Source organism: Numida meleagris, chromosome 4, assembly GCF_002078875.1.
Source record: "Numida meleagris isolate 19003 breed g44 Domestic line chromosome 4, NumMel1.0, whole genome shotgun sequence".
Lineage (NCBI taxonomy): Eukaryota > Metazoa > Chordata > Aves > Galliformes > Numididae > Numida > Numida meleagris.
Genome location: NC_034412.1, coordinates 75,470,647 through 75,488,284, shown reverse-complemented (window position 1 = coordinate 75,488,284; position 17,638 = coordinate 75,470,647). Strand labels below are relative to the sequence as shown.

The window sequence follows — 17,638 nt, the reverse complement described above, 5'->3', positions numbered from 1 at the left end:
ATCACTCAGACTTCCATTGATCTGAATGTTCAGAGAGCAGTAACACTGCACAAGACTAAAAACTTATACGGCGCTAAACTATTTACCATGACTACGTGACAATTTATTTGTCCAGATGATGAAGATCATGAGTGGGTTCACAGCATTATCATTTAGTTCTTAAAAAAAGAGGCCAAGATATGAAATATGTTTTATTTTATTAAACCTCTGATCTTGTTCAGTTTTCATATCGGATATCCCAATCCAGTACGTGCTGATATGCCGCCTCTTGTTCTTTCTCAGGACCCAGACAACTGTAAATAAAAAGTTGAAGAGCTTTTTTAAAAGCTTTACCTAGCAATCTAAACATGAAATTCAAAAGTTTATGGACATAAAACAAGTTCATTTATTTGGCCGTTTTAATGCAAAACAAAAATTAATAGCTCCAAAAAATCCACTGAACTTATTCAGACAAGATTGAAAAGGCGTAACTGCTCAAAATTCTAGAACAAAGAGAGAAGTTGTTCTATTTCGAAGGAACTCTGAGCAGCACTAGCAATCATTTTTTCAGTAGCCTGTAAGGCCCTGGTATCTGGCTGCTGCTAGTAAGATTTAGTTTATGAAATTCACTTCATAAGGATCCTGTCTCAGGCTTTGGTTCAGAAGGCACACGCACAGCTTAAAGGCAACTCAGCCCGTCTCATCCTACACAAGTTATTTATTTATACCATGTATGTAACCATAGATATCTGAAATGCATCACATTCCTCTAGCAGTTAAAATTCTTAAACTAACACCAAATCCTTGTGTTCAACGTCAGTAACAAATTAACAACTATTTATCATTGTGTATCTGACTTTTGTTTACAAGCATTTACATAAACTATGCAGAAGACCCTAACATGGGGCCATTTGGGGTTGGACTCAATGATCTCTAGAGGTCCCTTCCAACCCCTACAACTCTGCGATACAAAGTGCTACATTTTTCTTTCTTATTATTACTTTATTTAGAGAGAAAAAATAAAAGGAAAGCGAATGTATAACTAGGAGGATCCTTAGTCTAAGAAAGTTTTCTCTGTGAATAACTGCAAGTTGTTCTTTCATCCCAGGTCAGTTGGTTTTCAATTCTCAATTATAATCAGAAGGCTATAGAAATACTACACTTCAGTTAGATATTTTTCCCAACAGCAGCATAAAGCCATGTTATTAAGAGATGTAAGTTTTAGGATATAAAGAAGCTTTATACAACTGCATTCCTGTAGGGAACATGGTAAACCACTGCACTGCTGAAACAGAAACTTTGTCAGGCCCCCAGTTCAAGTCACCGTCTGCAGACACTTGCTTCTCACACATGCTATCTCACATCCCTACCGCTCCCAGCTCCCACATTCTGTAAGTCACATACTTTAGGACGCAAGCTAAGGTGCCATGCTTGTCCTCAGAAAGAACTGAACACACCTGACAAACACAGCACAAGAGATGTACAAAATAATGCCATTACATGTAAGATGACACCAACCTATCAGTTTTACTCATCTGCCTGCTGTACTGTTCCTTTCTCGGAGACGTAGATACCGTCCAAGAACTTCCTGATATCTTTGTTCTTGACTGTAGTGGCTTGCTGGATCAAGGCAGCTATGAACAAAGCAAAACCATTAGCATAAGAGATCCAAATGCATCGCGTCTCCAGTATTTCAACTAGTAACATTATCACTCAGAGAAGGGAATTATCAATTTGAAATCATGTCAGTTCTAAACAAAAAAGAATACGTTTCACTGAGCCTATCTTGGCAACGTGGGGCAGAAACACCTGAGCTGTCATATACTTCAGCATTGGAGAAAAAGGACAAAAATAGCTTGCTAAACTGACAGCTCCAGATAAACTCGACCATATCATTACATTTTTCCTTGCAACTACTTCACAAACCTGAATTGGAGACCAATTCAATGTCATTCCCTTCAAGAATCAGCTCATCTTTCTGGGCTTGAGATACGGCACAGGAAACACCTACAGAGAGGAAAGTGCACAAACTCGTTACAAATGAAGACAATGATCATGTACTACAGACACAGCATTCAGGTCCTCACTTACGGACCTAGGCTCTTCTTACTCTAGACAAGAAATGAGCTTCTATGACTTAGAACAGTCCTCCCAAAACTCTTCCAAGATTGTCCTCTCCCAACAGTTTGAGCACACAAAGACTACCTCCTTTCAATCCAGAGCATGACTTGTACGTTACTGCATTAAAGCATTAATCACCAACACAGTGCATAAGCTGGAGAATGTGCTGGCATAACTGTCAGCTAGGTGGTGCCATTTTCTACATTCTTATGTTCACGAAGACAAAACCAGATACATATCATGCAAGTCACTGAAAAAAATTCCTGCCCTCTGATATGTTAAGCACCATGTTCATACAATAAACAGTAGGAATGTTTCTAAGGGGCAAGCACTACCACGTTCAGGAATCTAATAATAATAGTAAACTTTCATTTGCAAAGAAAGTATCACAAGATTCTATAATATGACCTATTTAGTTAACAGATGTTAAGCTAACACTTCACTAACATCTATCTTCGAAGTAAAATGCTGATTTAAAAAAAAATCGAGTACAGTAGTCAAGCCCAGCTTTAATACTACATTGCAAATCAAAGTGAAAGCTCCTGTACCAACTCCACACTGCATCTACCAGGGTTTTCAGAGCAGTCTGATGCTTCATCTAAATCCACCCTGAAATACCATCTGTCACACACACACCTTCATCAGTAGTGGAAGTACAAACAAAATCCGAAAAATCTTAAAATCGAATCTGTATTTCTGAAGTGTGTTTCATCTTCCCTTTTTTCCTTCCGTAGTTTTTGTAAAAATGTTCATGATTGGTTCAGCTGTCTTGGTGTCTGGCAGCTTCCCACTAACTCACGATCTCCCGTGCCTTAGGAGGCATGGGACCTGAGACCCCTCCTTGCCTGACGCGTCTATTTGAGGCCATCTGGAGTAGAGGCAGGGGTACAGTTGCCCCTGGTGTGGAATCGGGCGCCTTGCACCCCATCACGGTTGGGTTGTACTTCTCTGACCAACAACTGGCCGCTGCTGAGAGGTCTGGGACACTTCAAGGTGCTAATTCCAATACGCCTGGATGACAAATTGTACCTGCATACTCAAAAAATTTTCCCATTTTCCACTTGACACTTTGAACAGCAGTTTGAAAAATAAGGGATTACTCAGAAAAACAGACAGTCCCAAGGTCCCACCCACACACTGCTCCAGGTACTAGAGCATTGTATAATAGTCATTTGGGCTCTACTTTTTGCCAGGTACAAAACTGGCTGGACCTAGGTTCAGGATGGATATTACAAAATTTCTTCTCAGAAAGAGTGGTTAGGCATTGTAACAGGCTGCCCAGGAAGTGCTGGAGTCACTGTCCCTGGACGTGTTTAAGGAAAGGGTAGATGTACTACTTAGGGACACGGTTTAGCTGTCAATACCGGTGGTAGGTTGGACTAAACGATCTTAAGAGATTTTTTCCAACCATAATGATTGTATGACTCCTCTGGAAGCTTAACAAGGTCCTTCAAATGTTCGCCTTGTTAGGCTTCTTGCTAAACCCCAAGTACACAGAGCTAACGGGTAAGATGAAAACTGAGACGTGCTCCTAGCTAATTACAGAATTAAAAATAAAACTCTTTAAATGTGTGAAATGAGATGGCTTACAATGTTCAAAACAGAAACACCAGTCTAAAATTGAGTACCAGAAATTTACCACTAACCAACACTATGAAAATCTAACAACAATGAAATTAAAAACTGGGATCCTTTTAACTTCTATTGTAATAACTGGCTTAAAGTTATCTCATTACCAAGAATAAATTACAAAACTGTTATTAACCATAAATCTAACCAGCACTAAAGGTACTGTAAGCTTACATAAATTCAGACAGTCTGAAAAATGCTGCTTCCAGTAAGCTGCCATTTCCTGCTATCAGTGGCAGCACTGAAAGGAAGTAGTTTAGAAACTCCCGTTAGAAACAGCTGAGCTCAGTATCTCCAGATGCACTCACCTGGCCTCATGCGCACCCTGCGAATGTACTTCTCTCCCAAAAAGTTTCGGATTTCCACAAGCGAGCCGTTATCCTGGATAACTACATTGATTGGGAAGTGAGCGTACACCGACCTCATCTTGTAACGGAAGCCCTAGGATAAAGGGCATCGTTAGGTACTGACACCAGGAAATCGCAACACATCCAGAAAGGAAAACAGATGCATAAAGCTCACTGGGTAGATTTAAAAAGAAAATATATTGTTTTCCCAGTAAGGACAAGACGCTAAGCCCAAGAAATACCCAGAGCTGATTCTTCATGCCTTCCTCCACCTGAACTTGTTCGATGTTCAAAAAGAAAACAAGAGAAAGCTGATGGCGTACATGCGTAATAACTGATATACTTAGAAAAGTTTTCATTAAAGTAAAAGCCTGTCCACTTTTGCCACAAAAATGCCATTTCAAAACACAACTTACCAGCGTAACGCCCTTTATCATGTTCTGTACATGGCTGCAAATTGTGCGAACTGTCGCCAGCTCCTTTCTGTTACCCCACCACTTGTCAACACGCAGCTATACAGAAATAGATAACAATAACAACAAAGCTACGTTACATTCCAGTACTAAAAATAAAGTGGTCTTGTGACAAATTAAGAATGAGAAATTCAGGTAAAGTATTAAAAGCGTGGATATATTTTATTGCTCCAAAAGACTGCTAAAGGCCCACCCAGCTCCAGCCTCTTGTCACGAACCCCAGACGCACAAGAAGTTTCCTTCTTTCTTCTTCTTCTTGTCCCATCAGTAACAAACCTTCAGAGAAGCTAGGACAGGCAGCAAGTCTAAAAAGTACTAAAACCTTAAGCTGAAAGATGCAGTATCCAATATTAAATGCCAAACTAGTTGTTCTGAAGTCAGTCTACTATATGCAAGCCGTTTTCTCAGTTACGCAGTGTTAGGATCCAGTGCTTTTCTGACACAGTAAATGCCTACCAAAAGTTACCAAAATCAGCTACTTTTCCCCTTTTTGTTTTCTTGAAAACCTTAACACCACATGAAAACGTTATGCGCTATTTAGAGAACATCATCCCCCCCCAATGTAACTCGCCAATTCTGAATGTGAGATGCACTGAATTACTTTTACCCAGCTAAAACTCGCCAAGCAAAAGAACAGCACATAACAGGTAAACCCCTTCCCAACAGTGAGAACTGCAACTACACAGAAAAACAATCAACATCGCTCAAAGATGCAACAGAACTTCAAGACTGCCACGGAGCCTGAGCAGGCCTCAGCGTTCCACCAGACCGATTTCTCCCAGAAAACATGAAGAAACTCATTTGCAGAGAAAACAAAACCAAGAACATCTGGTTGAAGCTCCTATACTCTTTCAGGCCTTTAAACTCCTCGTACCACCCTCCCTCCGTGGGCACTGAGAGCAGCCCCGCAGCACTCACCTTCCTGCGCTTCTTTCCCAGGAGGGACAGCTCCACGTTGATGTGGTTGAAGTCTCTCCGCAGAGTTCCCCGGGGGCCCTTCACGATGACCGTGCGGCCCTTCAGGGACACGGTGACTGCAAACCGAGCACACACAAACGCACGTTACCGCTGCGAGGCCGGCAGCAGGACGGGCCTTCCAGGAGCGCGTACGTACCTTGCTCAGGGATGTCCACGGTCTGGTTGCTGAGGATGGTCTTCATTCTGCAAACGACAACCACGACAAGCTGCAGGCCGAGAGGGAAAGCCCCTTCTTTCGCCGCCCCGCTCCTCTTTCGCCGTTCCCCCCACGTACCCTGCGGCCCGCAACTACGGAGTCCCAGGAGCTCCCAACCCTCTACCGCCTCCGCTCCAGCCACCCGCGCCCCCACGCAGGCCCGACCCCATGCCCTAGGGAGGCGGTGGCCTCCGCGCCCTTCCCCACAGCAGGGCCCGGCTCGGGCCCACATCGGGGAGGGGCGGGGGGAGCGTCGGAGAAAGCGCCATCCCGGCGGCTTCCCTGCTCAGGCCGCGCTAAAAGCGCCGTGGCGGTGCGGCCGCGGCCCCGGGAAGCCGCCCGCAGCCCGGCGGGGTGCGGCGGGGCCCGTCCGCCACAGATGGCATTGGATGCGGCCGCCGGCCCGCGGCTCACCTGGCAGCAGGCAGCGCCGAAAGGGACGACGCGTGACGTCATCACGTTCTTGTAGCCGGTCGCGAGACGATGACGTCATCGAGCCGAGGCCGCCGCCCGAGAGGCGAGAGCGGGCGAGCCCCGATGCGAGCGAGCCGGCGCGGGCGGCCGAGCGCCGAGGGCATCGATCGGGGCGGCCGCGGGCGTCGCCATGCCGCTGCCGGCCGGAGGCTGCCGCCGCGTTCCCGCCGCCACCGCCCGGCGGCTGCTGCTGCTGTTGGGGCCCCGCGCACGGGTGGGTGGGCGCCGCCTGTCGGCCGGGGCGTCGCGGGAGGGGCCGTGCAAGGAGAGCGGTTGCGCGGCTGGGGGCTCCGCCGGCGGCTGGGTTACGAAGCGCGCGACGCGGCGTGCTGCGGGCCGGCTCCCGGCTGCTCAGGCAGAGTATCGGCAGCGGGCCGGGAAAGTGACTCTTCACCTCTTGCTTAGCGCTGCTGAGGCCGCACCTGGAGTGCTGGGTCCAATTCTGGGTCCCCAGTATGACACACGGAGGGCCACCAAGATGACGAAGGGCCTGGAGCTCCTGTGCTGTGAGGAGAAGCGGAGAGCTGGGGCTGTGCACCCTGGAGGAGAGGAGGCACGGGAGAGAGGCGCAAAGAGAAGGGAACCAGGCTCTTGTTGGTGCTGCCCTCTGGCAGGGCAAGAGGCAGTGGGCACAAACTAGAGAATAGGAGGCTCCCTCCGAACACCAGGAGCATTTCTGTGCTGTGCGGCTGATGGAGCACTGGCACGGGCTGCGGGGTCTCCTCCTTGGAGATCTTCAGCAGCCGGCTGGCCGTGGGCCTGGGCACCTGCCCTGGTGTCCCTGCTGCAGCTGGGGCTCCACCCGGTCTCAGCCGTGCCGTGGTGCTCTTGCTGAGGCCGTGTTCACATTGGAATAGTACATTTCTGTAACTGACTTGACAATATACATCTAAATCTCAAAATCTTGCCTAAGATTTGCTCAAAAGCAAAAATTAGTCTATACAGTGATACTTGTATCAAAAACTGTTTAATTTAGCCTGATACTAATGTATCTGGGAATAGATAGTTCTTTTTGTCTATTTTTCATGACTTTCAAGTGAAAGAGAGTCTATATGTTTAACATAAACGCAGTTGGGAAGAGACTTGCACAAACTCTGTTACAGGGTGTATGGTAAACACCAAAAGGACTGACGGTTATTCAGTATGAAACAGTAATTCATTTATAGCTCAATAAATTATATTGTTGTGTTTTTTTTAGGTGTCAGGAAGCCATGTGTGTAACCAGTACGGAACATCAAGTTCTCTGCCTGAGGAGACAAAAAAAATTCTCCAAGATGGACCAGACTTAGAAGACTTTGTATCAGGAGATTTGGCAGACAAGAGTGCGTGGGCTGAGTATAAAGGCAATTTAAAGCGTCAGAAAGGAGAAAGGTAAATGTAATTTCCAGCAACCGTAGTTGCTTCCGTGTAGTTTCTTGTATGTTCAGTATTAACTACAGAATGTATACAGTGTATTTTCATTAAATTCTGTTGTATTGGCTTGCCAATGTGATTTTTCATGGAAAAAACCCACAGTGTTAACTTGAATATGTAACAAAACTTTAAGACATGATGGTGTTTTCTCACTTGAGCGCTTGTGCCATACTAAATCATAAATGCACATCAGTAGGATAGTATACCATACTTAAGTGCTGAAAAAAATATTACTGGTATCAAAAAACAAATTAATGCAGAATAAGTTAAAAAATACTTAAACTATGTGTCCAGATATACATTTGATCAGACTTCTTGATAGTTATGTAATTTACGCTGTCGTTAATTGTTGCATTCTCCACTGTTGTACTATGAAATCCCACCACTACAGTTGATGGTCTTAAACCTTCCAGTGACAACAAACTCTTCCTTTTGAATACCGGGATGGTAATAACCATGGAAGAGACAAGTCCTTTATGACTACGAGTGATATTAATACTGGTCACTGAGCCGCATCAGTATTCAAGGAACCCTTCCTCATTGGAATATGTAACAAATTGAAGTGGATCTATGAAATTAATGGAAACTTACCATGTAAATAATTTATTAATGTTTACATTTGTTTGATTTTTGTTCAGGCTACGACTTCCTCCATGGCTGAAAACAGAGATTCCCATGGGCAAGAATTACAATAAACTGAAAAATACCTTGAGAAGTTTAAATCTGCACACGGTAAATCTCGTATCAAACCAAGTTTTCCTGTAGAAGTGATATTGGTTTTTTGTTTGTTAGTTTTTGTGGAGGACAGGTAGAAATTAAGTCTTGCGTGGTCTTTGATGCTGGAATCAAACTCAATGCTGATTTGTTTCGTTGCTGTTGTTCTTTTGCCTGTGATGAATTTTACCCTTAAAGAATGAAAAAAAAAAAAATAGAGATTTTCATGTTTCCTGCTGTGATTTTAGATACTAGGATTTCTACTTGCATCATCAAAGAGATCAGAAGATGCTAACTGACTATTCTTAATGGAAATGCACACAGTTTTGGAGACATACATATTTTGCAGGAAAAGGAATTGTAGAAATTTTCATTTGATTAAATATACCTTCAAGATGATAAAAAGTGATAGGTATGCATGGAGACCTTTTTTTCTATTTGGTTGGTTGGTTGGTTTTTGGTATTTATTTGAAGCAAGACGTATCATGGATCTTTTGAATATTGCATCTTCTGAAATTTATAAATTTGAAATGCTAATGACAGTCTGTGCTAACTAATAAGGCAGTTACTTGTCTGAGGAGTTGTTGGAGTTACATAGTGGAGGTAAAGAATGGAAACGGATGCCAGGAAACAATTATTTTCTTCCTAGCCATTCCGCTGACTTCTTATCTAACGATGTGTAACTCTGTTAATCTCATTTATCACAGATGGAATTAGGATTATTTGTAGGCTAGTACTGAACTATAGTACATTCCTGTCTGTTTAACTTCAGGTATGTGAGGAAGCACGTTGTCCCAACATTGGAGAATGTTGGGGAGGTGGTGAATATGCTACAGCTACAGCTACTATCATGGTAAGCCATTAACTATTTTTCAAGTATTTTATTACTGTTTGAGGCGTTTGTAGCATATTGTTGGATATGTGGCAATTTCTGCTGAAGTGGTGTGGGTTTGTAACATGAAATGTACAGTAAATCACTGTCCTCACTCTCTTCCTTAGTATTGAGATGGTCTGATATAGCATATTTTTCTTGCCTGAGCAGTAGTGATGCATAAAATGTAAATGGAGATATGTCTTTCTTCTTTCAGCTGATGGGTGACACGTGTACTAGAGGTTGCAGATTTTGTTCAGTAAAGACAGCAAAAAATCCACCTCCCCTGGATCCCGAGGAGCCTTACAACACAGCAAAAGCTATTGCTGAGTGGGGCTTGGATTACGTTGTATTGACATCTGTGGACAGAGACGGTTAGTATGCTGTCACTAATGCCTGCCAGCGTAGGTTCTGTACAGTTGTTGAGAATTCTTCTTTGAAATGAGTCAACAGTGCTGAAACTTTGGAAAGTTTCTACATATTCTTAGTATCTCTGCCTGGTAAAATACAACAGAAGTTACACTCAGACAAAGATCTTTTCCAACTTTTTTCTTCTTGCAAAGTACACGCGCTATGTTCTACTACTTGATCAGAAAAAAAATACACTGTGCTATTGCAGAACTTGTTTCCAAAAGCTATACCTGAAACAAATTATACTTAGCAATACTGGAAGTTGCTTTTTATTCTACCGCTGTAGTAGCTCTTTTGTGGTGACACCATATAGGTGAGAAGAACTATTGTGAGGACTCTTCAATATACTTCAGGTGAAAGTCCAATAGCTTCCAAGTGGCTTACAATAAAAGAACAATAATACTTAGTTGGATATGCTTCAGTTTTTTGCAGGACGGCTTCTCAGATCAAAAACATAAATAGTTAAAGTCATTTTGTTCTTAGGCTGACAGTGAACCCAGAAAAACATGTAAATTTGGAGTAAAAATTCAAAGTCTGCCCAAATGCTTGTGTTTAGTCTGTGTGCAGAGTGAGCCTTGGTAGAATATCTTTTACAAACCTTTGGCATAAGTAGTAAGATAAGATGAATTTTATCTTTGACTAAGAACTGCTTTATTAGTTTGGATTTAATTGTGACTCTGCATTTTTTTTGTGGCTCTGCTAATAAGTACATGCATAACAGGAAGGTTAACTGAATAATTGAAATGCTTCTAGATATTCCTGATGGTGGAGCAGAGCACTTTGCAAAGACGGTCTCCCATCTGAAAGAAAGGTACGTTAATAATGTATTACTGTTATTATTAAAACTTTAGAGTACGGTATCCTAGTTTCAGCTGGGACAGAACTGTTTTCTTCAGAGAGTCTGATACGATGCTATGTTTTGGTTCTAGGAGAAAAATGATAACTCACTGATGTTTATAGTTGCAAGCTATTTTTTTGTCTGTAGAGTTATATAGAGCCAAGGCCATTTGCAGCGAAGGGACCAAGGAGCTCAAAGGGAACAGAATTAGGACAGCTGACTTAAACTGCCCTAAGGGACATTCCATGCCACATGACATCACGCAGAAGGAGTTCTGAAGGGGGTGGGTGTTCATCTCACTGTCTTCCACTACTTGGGGGCTAGCTGGGTATTGGTCAGGGTGGTAAGCAATTGGTTGTGCATCACTTGTCATATACATATATATAGTTTTGTCATAATTATCCTCCTCTTTATCTTAGTAAATAGTTTTATCTCAACCCACAAGTTCTACTTTGTTGTTGTTGTTGTTTTTTCAATTCTTTCCTCCATCCCTCTGGGAGGGGAGGAGTGAACAAACAACTGCATGGTGCTGAGCCACCTGCCAGGTTAAATCACAACATGTAGTATGGTACATAGGTCAAAACTGCCTTTAGCTGGATTATTTCAGGGGCTATACAAATAGAAAAGTGTGCCTTCAGCTTGTTTATGTGCCCTTTTTTTCCCCATTATTCATATTTCTGGTATAATAGTCCCAAAGTATTTTGAATTGGAATGCATTTCCAATTTAGCCCAGGCTTATTTAAAGCTAAGCACTGGCTTATTCCTTTGACCACGTGTCAGGTCAGAAATACATCTTCCCTGTATTTCAGAGCTATAATAGTAAAATCATATTTAAAACTTTGTGCATTAACCTGTGACTGCCAAAAATATCACATATAGACAGCAAATGTGATAGACTATAAAGAATGGTTTTTATATCATTTGATTTTCATTCTATTTCAGCTCGCATCAGTAAAATCAGGAATTAAACACGTTATGTTTTGTTTGTGTCATAAAACCATGACAGTTTGAATAATGATATTATAAAAAAAGCCATAGCATCAGTATTTGCAGAAATCTGTTGTTTTAGCCATTTATCCCAAATTAACTTTGCTTCGCTAATCAGAGCATCATTGGTTTGGTTATGTTTGGTTTTTGTTATATTGAACATTTACCAGCGGTGATACAAATCCCATAGATGTGTTCATTTTCAGTTTTTGTTTTTCAGGAACTCAAAAATTCTTGTAGAATGCCTTACTCCTGATTTTCGAGGGGACCTCAACGCTGTGGAGAAGGTAGCGCTCTCAGGGCTGGACGTGTACGCCCACAACGTGGAAACGGTTCCAGAATTACAGAGGTAAGCAAGAATAGTACGTGTCAATGGAAGCAGAAGCAGAATGTAGTATAAAAGGAAAAGGGATTTTGTAAAAGGAATGCTTTGTGACTGAGAGCCGGAGCCATTGATTTAAACCCGCTTTCAACCTTTAGCCCTCAGTCCTCTGGATTCCATTCACAGGCGGTACCGACACCGCTCCCTTTTCCTGCCCAGAACCAGATGCCTGCCAGCTGGCAGCAGGCTGTGCGTCCATCTACCTCGGGTTTTTAGATGGACTTCTCAAGTCAGAGCTTTGTCCTAGAAGAGGAAAAAAACCCACGTTCACTCTAAACAGAGCATAGCCGAATCCCATTTTGTCAGGTTCTCCACTTGAGAAATAGGTTTTGTTTCAGCGCGGTGAAGTGTTTTGAACCAGCGGTGGCCTATGTGCAGCTGGCCCTGTGGAAGAAAAGGCGCAGGCTGGCCGGGCGCTGCTTCAGACCCCTGCACCTGGCACTCTGCAGCCTTTTGGTTTTCCACAGCTGTGAGGGTACGTCGTGTACACGATCTTACGGTACTTTGGCATGAGAAAAACGAACACTTTCCTTCCTTGCACGAGCGTTCTGCACACCTCCGCCCCCTTCCCGCGCCATGCCCGGCGCAGGAGGGCTCTGCCCTCAGGCACGCGGTGCGCTGCCGCAGAGGGCAGGGGCGGGAAAGGGAACGGCCGCTCCGGCTCCGGGAGACGGCACGCCGGGACGTCCACCGCCCTCCGCTTCCTGTCGCGGCAGCCCTCCCTGCCCGCCAGCTTCCGCTCGGGCAGCCGGCTGCCGGCCGCCTGAGGGAAGGGGAGCTGCCGGAGGCGGGCGGGGAGCGGCCGGGCCGAAATGGCGCGGGGCCGTGGCTCCCAGCCTGCCTCGCGCGGCGCCGCCCTGCCCGCCGCCCGCCCGCAGAGGGCGCCCGCGCCGCGCCGTGCCCGGCCCGCGGGGCCGCCGGGCGGCTTGGGAGTCCGCGCTGTCGTTTGGACTTCGTGGGATTTAACGGAAGGTAACTTTCGTGGCGTCTTTAATTCGCCTCTCTTCTCCCCCTTGTGCCGAAAACGCCAAAGGAAAGTCCGCGATCCCCGAGCCAACTTCGAGCAGTCCGTCCGTGTGCTGAAGCACGCCAAGGAGGTGCAGCCCCGTGTCATTTCCAAAACCTCCCTCATGCTGGGGCTGGGTGAGACGGACGAACAGGTGTTTTCCACGATGAAGCGTGAGTTTTCTTACGTTTTCTTTGCAGTTTAAGAGGAGAAAAGTTCACGATGGTTAGTGCTTATAATGCATTTTTTCAGAAGATATTCATAAACCCTACGACATTTCTCCCATATGCAGCTGAAGGATTGTCTACGTGTACTTTATCCCATGTACAATAACACATATTTAGAACGCAGTGATACTGCCTAGTTTTTCTGCAGCTGTGCTGCATCAGTTCCTGATTTTCCCATCCTTCCTGCCTAGCGTTTCCCAGCGTTTCATACAGAAGTGTGAAAGTTCATTTGCACATCATGGATGTGTTTGGAGCCATTCAGTTACTCTAATTTTATTCCTCTCCCTTCCTCTGTGTAGGAGTTAAAGAACATGTAAATATGCTGCTATCGAACCCATTTATTACAGAACCATATCAGTCTAATCAGAGATTTCAAGGTAATAGTGAGTGCAAATGCTGTAAACAAAACACTGTCTTTTCTTTTTAATTGACTTGGGGGCAGGCAGTCCACGTAGACAGGAAATATATGGAAGTATTCATGCAAGATGGGATCCCTCACCCATCTCTGTTGAGAATGCCTTACTAGCCACAGCAAGCAGCACCCTTCAGGCTAGCCAATTACCAGGTGCCTGGATTACCCTCTGTAAGCAGACAACCTGATCTCATTTGTTGCATCTTGATTCTAGTATGTATCCATCTTGCAAGTTTCTGCAAGCATCAAAACTAACATATGTCCTTAAGTGTGTAAAGCTGGCAAAAGGTATCGGCAACTACCCTTGGATTTATATCTCTTCAGAAAAGTACTCATAACTTCAGCATGAAGGCTTTGAACCAGTGGAGAATTGCCAAGTGTATGTACATGCATCCATTTTTCCTCAGATGAGGGCTTTGACCTAAAGATGCAGTGAAAAGAGGTAAAATAAAAAAGAGCATGTCGTCTGTGCAGTGAGACAAGTGACTGCAGTGCAGTGGTATTCTGTCTAGCTCTGAACTAGAGCAGGTCGTGCAGCAGCTTGGATCTCAGAGTGAGGTGCATAGCTACTGCTCGTGGAGGTTGCAGGCTCTGCTCAGTGAGAGCAGAATGTCCCCCCTGCAGGGTGCTGCAGAGTGACCCAGGTTCAGCCTCACACGTAGGGTGTTAGCCAGGTGCTGACAATCCCCTGTGATGCTTTTGCCACTAACAAGGACGTTTATTTTTACAGTATTGCGTGAAGCAGGTGTAGATTGTTTGACTCTAGGACAATACATGCAACCAACAAAACGTCATCTAAAGGTAAATATGCCTTTGATTTGCAGACAGCGTTACGGTTTGTACCTTGCAGTAAAGTTTTTTCTTTCTAAATGAGACTCAATTTGCATCCTTCCCTTAACTGTGGATGTTGGGAAATATTTCCTTCCTTGTCTAACATTCTTTTCATGTGTTACGGACTCTGTGCTAATAATGGCCCCAGCTATAATCCTTCCATCTTCTGCAGCCTTCCCATTGCGGCTATTAGCTGGGCAGAAGGCTGGAGCTGAGGCATGATTGTGCAAAACAAGAGTCTCGGTGGATGTCTCAAACAGAATGGGTCAAGCCAGCTCTCCTTTGCTGACTCGTAGGCTGGCCCTTAATGGTGCCACTTCAGCTGCAAAAATGAACATTTGTTCCTTCTGTAACCTGGCCAGAGCTTGAGTCTCTGTTCTGTTACTCTGTTTTACTGAAGTAACTTGCTAACAAACAAATTTGTAGGACTACAGTGGTTTTTTTTACTAACTTGGGCAAGAAAAGGACTGTTTGAAAACAGAGCAAAGAAAATGATGAAGCAACAACTTTTCAGCTAGATCTGTTTTGGAATGTAATGTTTTGAACTTGAGATTTATCTGTTGCATGTCACTATGTGCTGTCTGTATCTACCTCCTTTACATTGTAAAGACCTGGTCAAAATGAATTCTTTTCACTCAGGTTGAAGAGTATGTAACGCCTGAAAAATTTAAATACTGGGAAAAAGTAGGAAATGATCTTGGATTCCATTACACAGCCAGCGGGCCTCTAGTGCGTTCCTCCTATAAAGCAGGTAAAACACTAAAAAGTATTAAAGTGTTTAGGATGTGATAATTTTTTTGGTGAAGCTAAAACTGTGAGGTAATAGGCAACAAAGCTCCCCTTTTTCTCAAGAGCAAATTATCTAGTTATCCTTTCTTTTTTACTGCTCATATTTACTGTTTTCCATAGTTCTTCTGAAGTATGTATTTGTACAATTGTTGTGTGACTTGTCACCTTAATTAAGCTGATTTTTTGCCAAATCAAGCTTGTGCTATACTTAATGCACGAGGCAGGATTCGTGTATAGGGTACACAGCTTTCAGTTTTTCCATTATGATCTGCCCCTTGAACACTTGAGGCTTTAATGGAGCCAGTTGTTGTTTGTGATGCAATTTTGATGCTGAAGGCAGAATGTATTTGCAGTGCCCTAGAAATAATTAGACACTCTTAAGGCAGTGCTCTTTCTGACGAAGCACTGTGTGTTAAGTAGCAGCTGATCTTAGCGGGACCGCTGCGTAGGTACAACATCCTGCTTTTTTCTAAGGAAAGAGCACAGAAGGGTGGTTTGGGGCACCTTGCTTCTCAGGTTATTTGAAGCAAGATCTATAGTGGGTTTCATTACAAGTTGCTGGTACTTCATAAAATAGGAATTAATTTTTAATTAAATCAATTCACCTCGACCTGTTTGAAAGCACAAAGCAGCAGAGCGTTTTCATAACACTGAACGTGAAGAAAATTCAGATTTTGAGGGGATGGATGGTATTGTTGTTGAGTTCTGGGTTTGTCTTTTTACACATCCTGGCTGTACTGAAAATGCAGTTGTGTAGAACTGTGTTGCTATAGAATAGGTATAAGAACAACTGTATTGTAGAATACAATAGGAACGCACCTTGTTTTGCTTCATGTCCTGGAAACACCTACAAATGACTTTTGGTGCTTCTTTTGCCTTTTGATTAGGTGAATTCTTCTTGAAGAACTTAGTGGAAAAAAGAAAGACGAAAGTCATCTGAAAACGAGAGCGAGCCTATTTAAAGCAGCCAGTTCTAAGGATCCTTTTTCAGCACATAATTATACCCAGTTCCAGAAATACAGAAGAGCAGATGGTGGAGGCATGAATAACCTCACTATCTTTCCAGAACATTTTACTCTCACCAAAACACTTAACGTTATTGTACCTAACTCCTCCTGGCAGTGCTACAACTACGTAGTACTTCCAGCAATAAGTAATAAGTCAGAAGACAGAACTGATTTTGAAAGAGCAAAGCAACTGAAGTAAGATCAAAAATAATCAGAGGTTTAAGTAAACAGGTTTGAGATACTACCATCAACGCTGCTGCAGTTAGACACCTGTTAAGATGCCAATAACAGGCAATTTGAAAGGTATCTTGCTGCATCTTACCATTATCACGTAACATAAGCTTGCAGGGACTGTGGGAAATAAAAGAATTCTAAAGAAGCGTATGCGACAAAGGACCACATTAGGACTATCTTGAACCACACCAGAGAAGTACTGTTAATATTTGTTCAAGAAGTTATGTCTTTTGCCCGCATCTTAAGAAAATTAACTGTGCCATTCTGAGAGTTAATGCTTTTCAGGTGTCTCAAGGGGTGAGTCTCAATAAGGTGGCAAGTTGAAGAAAACAAGAACTCTCTGTGGCAAGATAATTAACTTCATACAGATATCAATTTAAAACATAAGGAAATTCCTGGTTGCCAGAGCAGCAGAGACAGAGCCACCTTTAGCTTGGGTATGTGACTCTAACAAACCCCACTGCTTTGTACAGGTGCTGCTTCAGCATTGTGTGTGCAGATCTGTACGTATCCTGTACTGTATTTCTGCTCTGTTGTTGTTGTCTTGGGATTAAAGGAAAGTTCTATACCCAGTCTAAGGGCGTGGTGGTTGTATTCAGTCTGGGTACCTGCCCCAGGAGACTTGGTCTGAGTGTTAAATCTGAATGCAGAAGAGTAAACTGCACTGTGACTGAAATGTAGAGTCTGTTGGGTACTGTACTAAGCTCAGGCAGAAATAAAAATGTGGCATATGGAACACGAGCAGCTGTACGCTATCTTTTCAGTCATGGTAACCTCTCCCTACACACTCTCAGTTGTGTGTTCTGAACCGTAGATAAGAGTTTTTAAACTAGCTGAAGCTTTTATCTTCATTAAATCGTTGGGAAATATTTCCGGAATGTGGTGTCTAGTTCGGATCTCTCCTCATTCATTCCAGTAATCCTGGAGCTGTCTATAGTACTTGCATGCACTTTTGTAGTGTATAGAAAGGAGAGAGGACCCTCCCACCACTCAGTGCTCTGCAAGATGTCAGGATGACGGCTAATTAGCAAGCTATTACAAGAGAATCTTGGTATTGTCACAAACAGCAAGAGTCAAAGTATGCCACCTAGGCCAGCGTTGCACAATTGACACTTCACAAAATGAAGCACTAAGCATAGCAATACTAAGGCATTATGAAGACAAATTAGCCTTAAACTAGTAGGAATATATTTAATTAAATAGTACAATGGTAGTATAAATTAGGGACAGATCGTATATGTTCTTTATGGCTCAGGTTTAATGCCTAAACCTTGCAAAGGTGAAAGTTTTAAGTTATGTCTGCAGAGTAGTCTTGAAGA

General features: G+C 43.4%; 2 protein-coding genes across 3 annotated transcripts; one reads left to right on the top strand and one right to left on the bottom strand.

Moving 5' to 3' along the window:
• RPL9 (ribosomal protein L9) lies at positions 179-6,239 on the bottom strand. The gene is made up of 8 exons (XM_021394338.1): positions 6,138-6,239; positions 5,664-5,710; positions 5,468-5,583; positions 4,493-4,588; positions 4,038-4,170; positions 1,906-1,986; positions 1,498-1,613; positions 179-293 (listed from the first exon to the last, which is right to left on the bottom strand). The coding sequence occupies exons 2-7, from the start codon at positions 5,707-5,709 to the stop codon at positions 1,507-1,509; spliced, it is 579 nt and encodes a 192-aa protein (XP_021250013.1). The 5' UTR covers position 5,710; positions 6,138-6,239; the 3' UTR covers positions 179-293; positions 1,498-1,506.
• LIAS (lipoic acid synthetase) lies at positions 6,261-17,060 on the top strand. 2 transcript variants are annotated; one of them, XM_021394336.1, is made up of 11 exons: positions 6,261-6,411; positions 7,396-7,568; positions 8,249-8,342; positions 9,097-9,177; positions 9,413-9,569; positions 10,360-10,417; positions 11,652-11,780; positions 12,847-12,992; positions 14,189-14,259; positions 14,929-15,040; positions 15,966-17,060. In XM_021394336.1, the coding sequence occupies exons 1-11, from the start codon at positions 6,328-6,330 to the stop codon at positions 16,016-16,018; spliced, it is 1,158 nt and encodes a 385-aa protein (XP_021250011.1). In that variant the 5' UTR covers positions 6,261-6,327; the 3' UTR covers positions 16,019-17,060. The 2 variants fall into 2 exon arrangements, with proteins under 2 accessions (XP_021250011.1, XP_021250012.1); XM_021394337.1 differs by lacking the exon at positions 6,261-6,411 and adding an exon at positions 6,604-6,750.

Bases quoted from the DNA above. Each gene is read 5' to 3' on its own strand.
- RPL9 (XM_021394338.1), bottom strand. From the start codon at position 5,709: ATGAAGACCATCCTCAGCAACCAGACCGTGGACATCCCTGAGCAAG. The intron at 4,589-5,467 runs GTGAGTGCTGCG...ATTTCTGTATAG, and splicing joins TGGGAAAGAAGCGCAGGAAG to CTGCGTGTTGACAAGTGGTG. The intron at 4,171-4,492 runs GTAAGTTGTGTT...CCTTTATCCTAG, and splicing joins TGATAAAGGGCGTTACGCTG to GGCTTCCGTTACAAGATGAG.
- LIAS (XM_021394336.1), top strand. From the start codon at position 6,328: ATGCCGCTGCCGGCCGGAGGCTGCCGCCGCGTTCCCGCCGCCACCGCC. The intron at 7,569-8,248 runs GTAAATGTAATT...ATTTTTGTTCAG, and splicing joins AAGCGTCAGAAAGGAGAAAG to GCTACGACTTCCTCCATGGC. The intron at 11,781-12,846 runs GTAAGCAAGAAT...AAAACGCCAAAG, and splicing joins ACGGTTCCAGAATTACAGAG to GAAAGTCCGCGATCCCCGAG.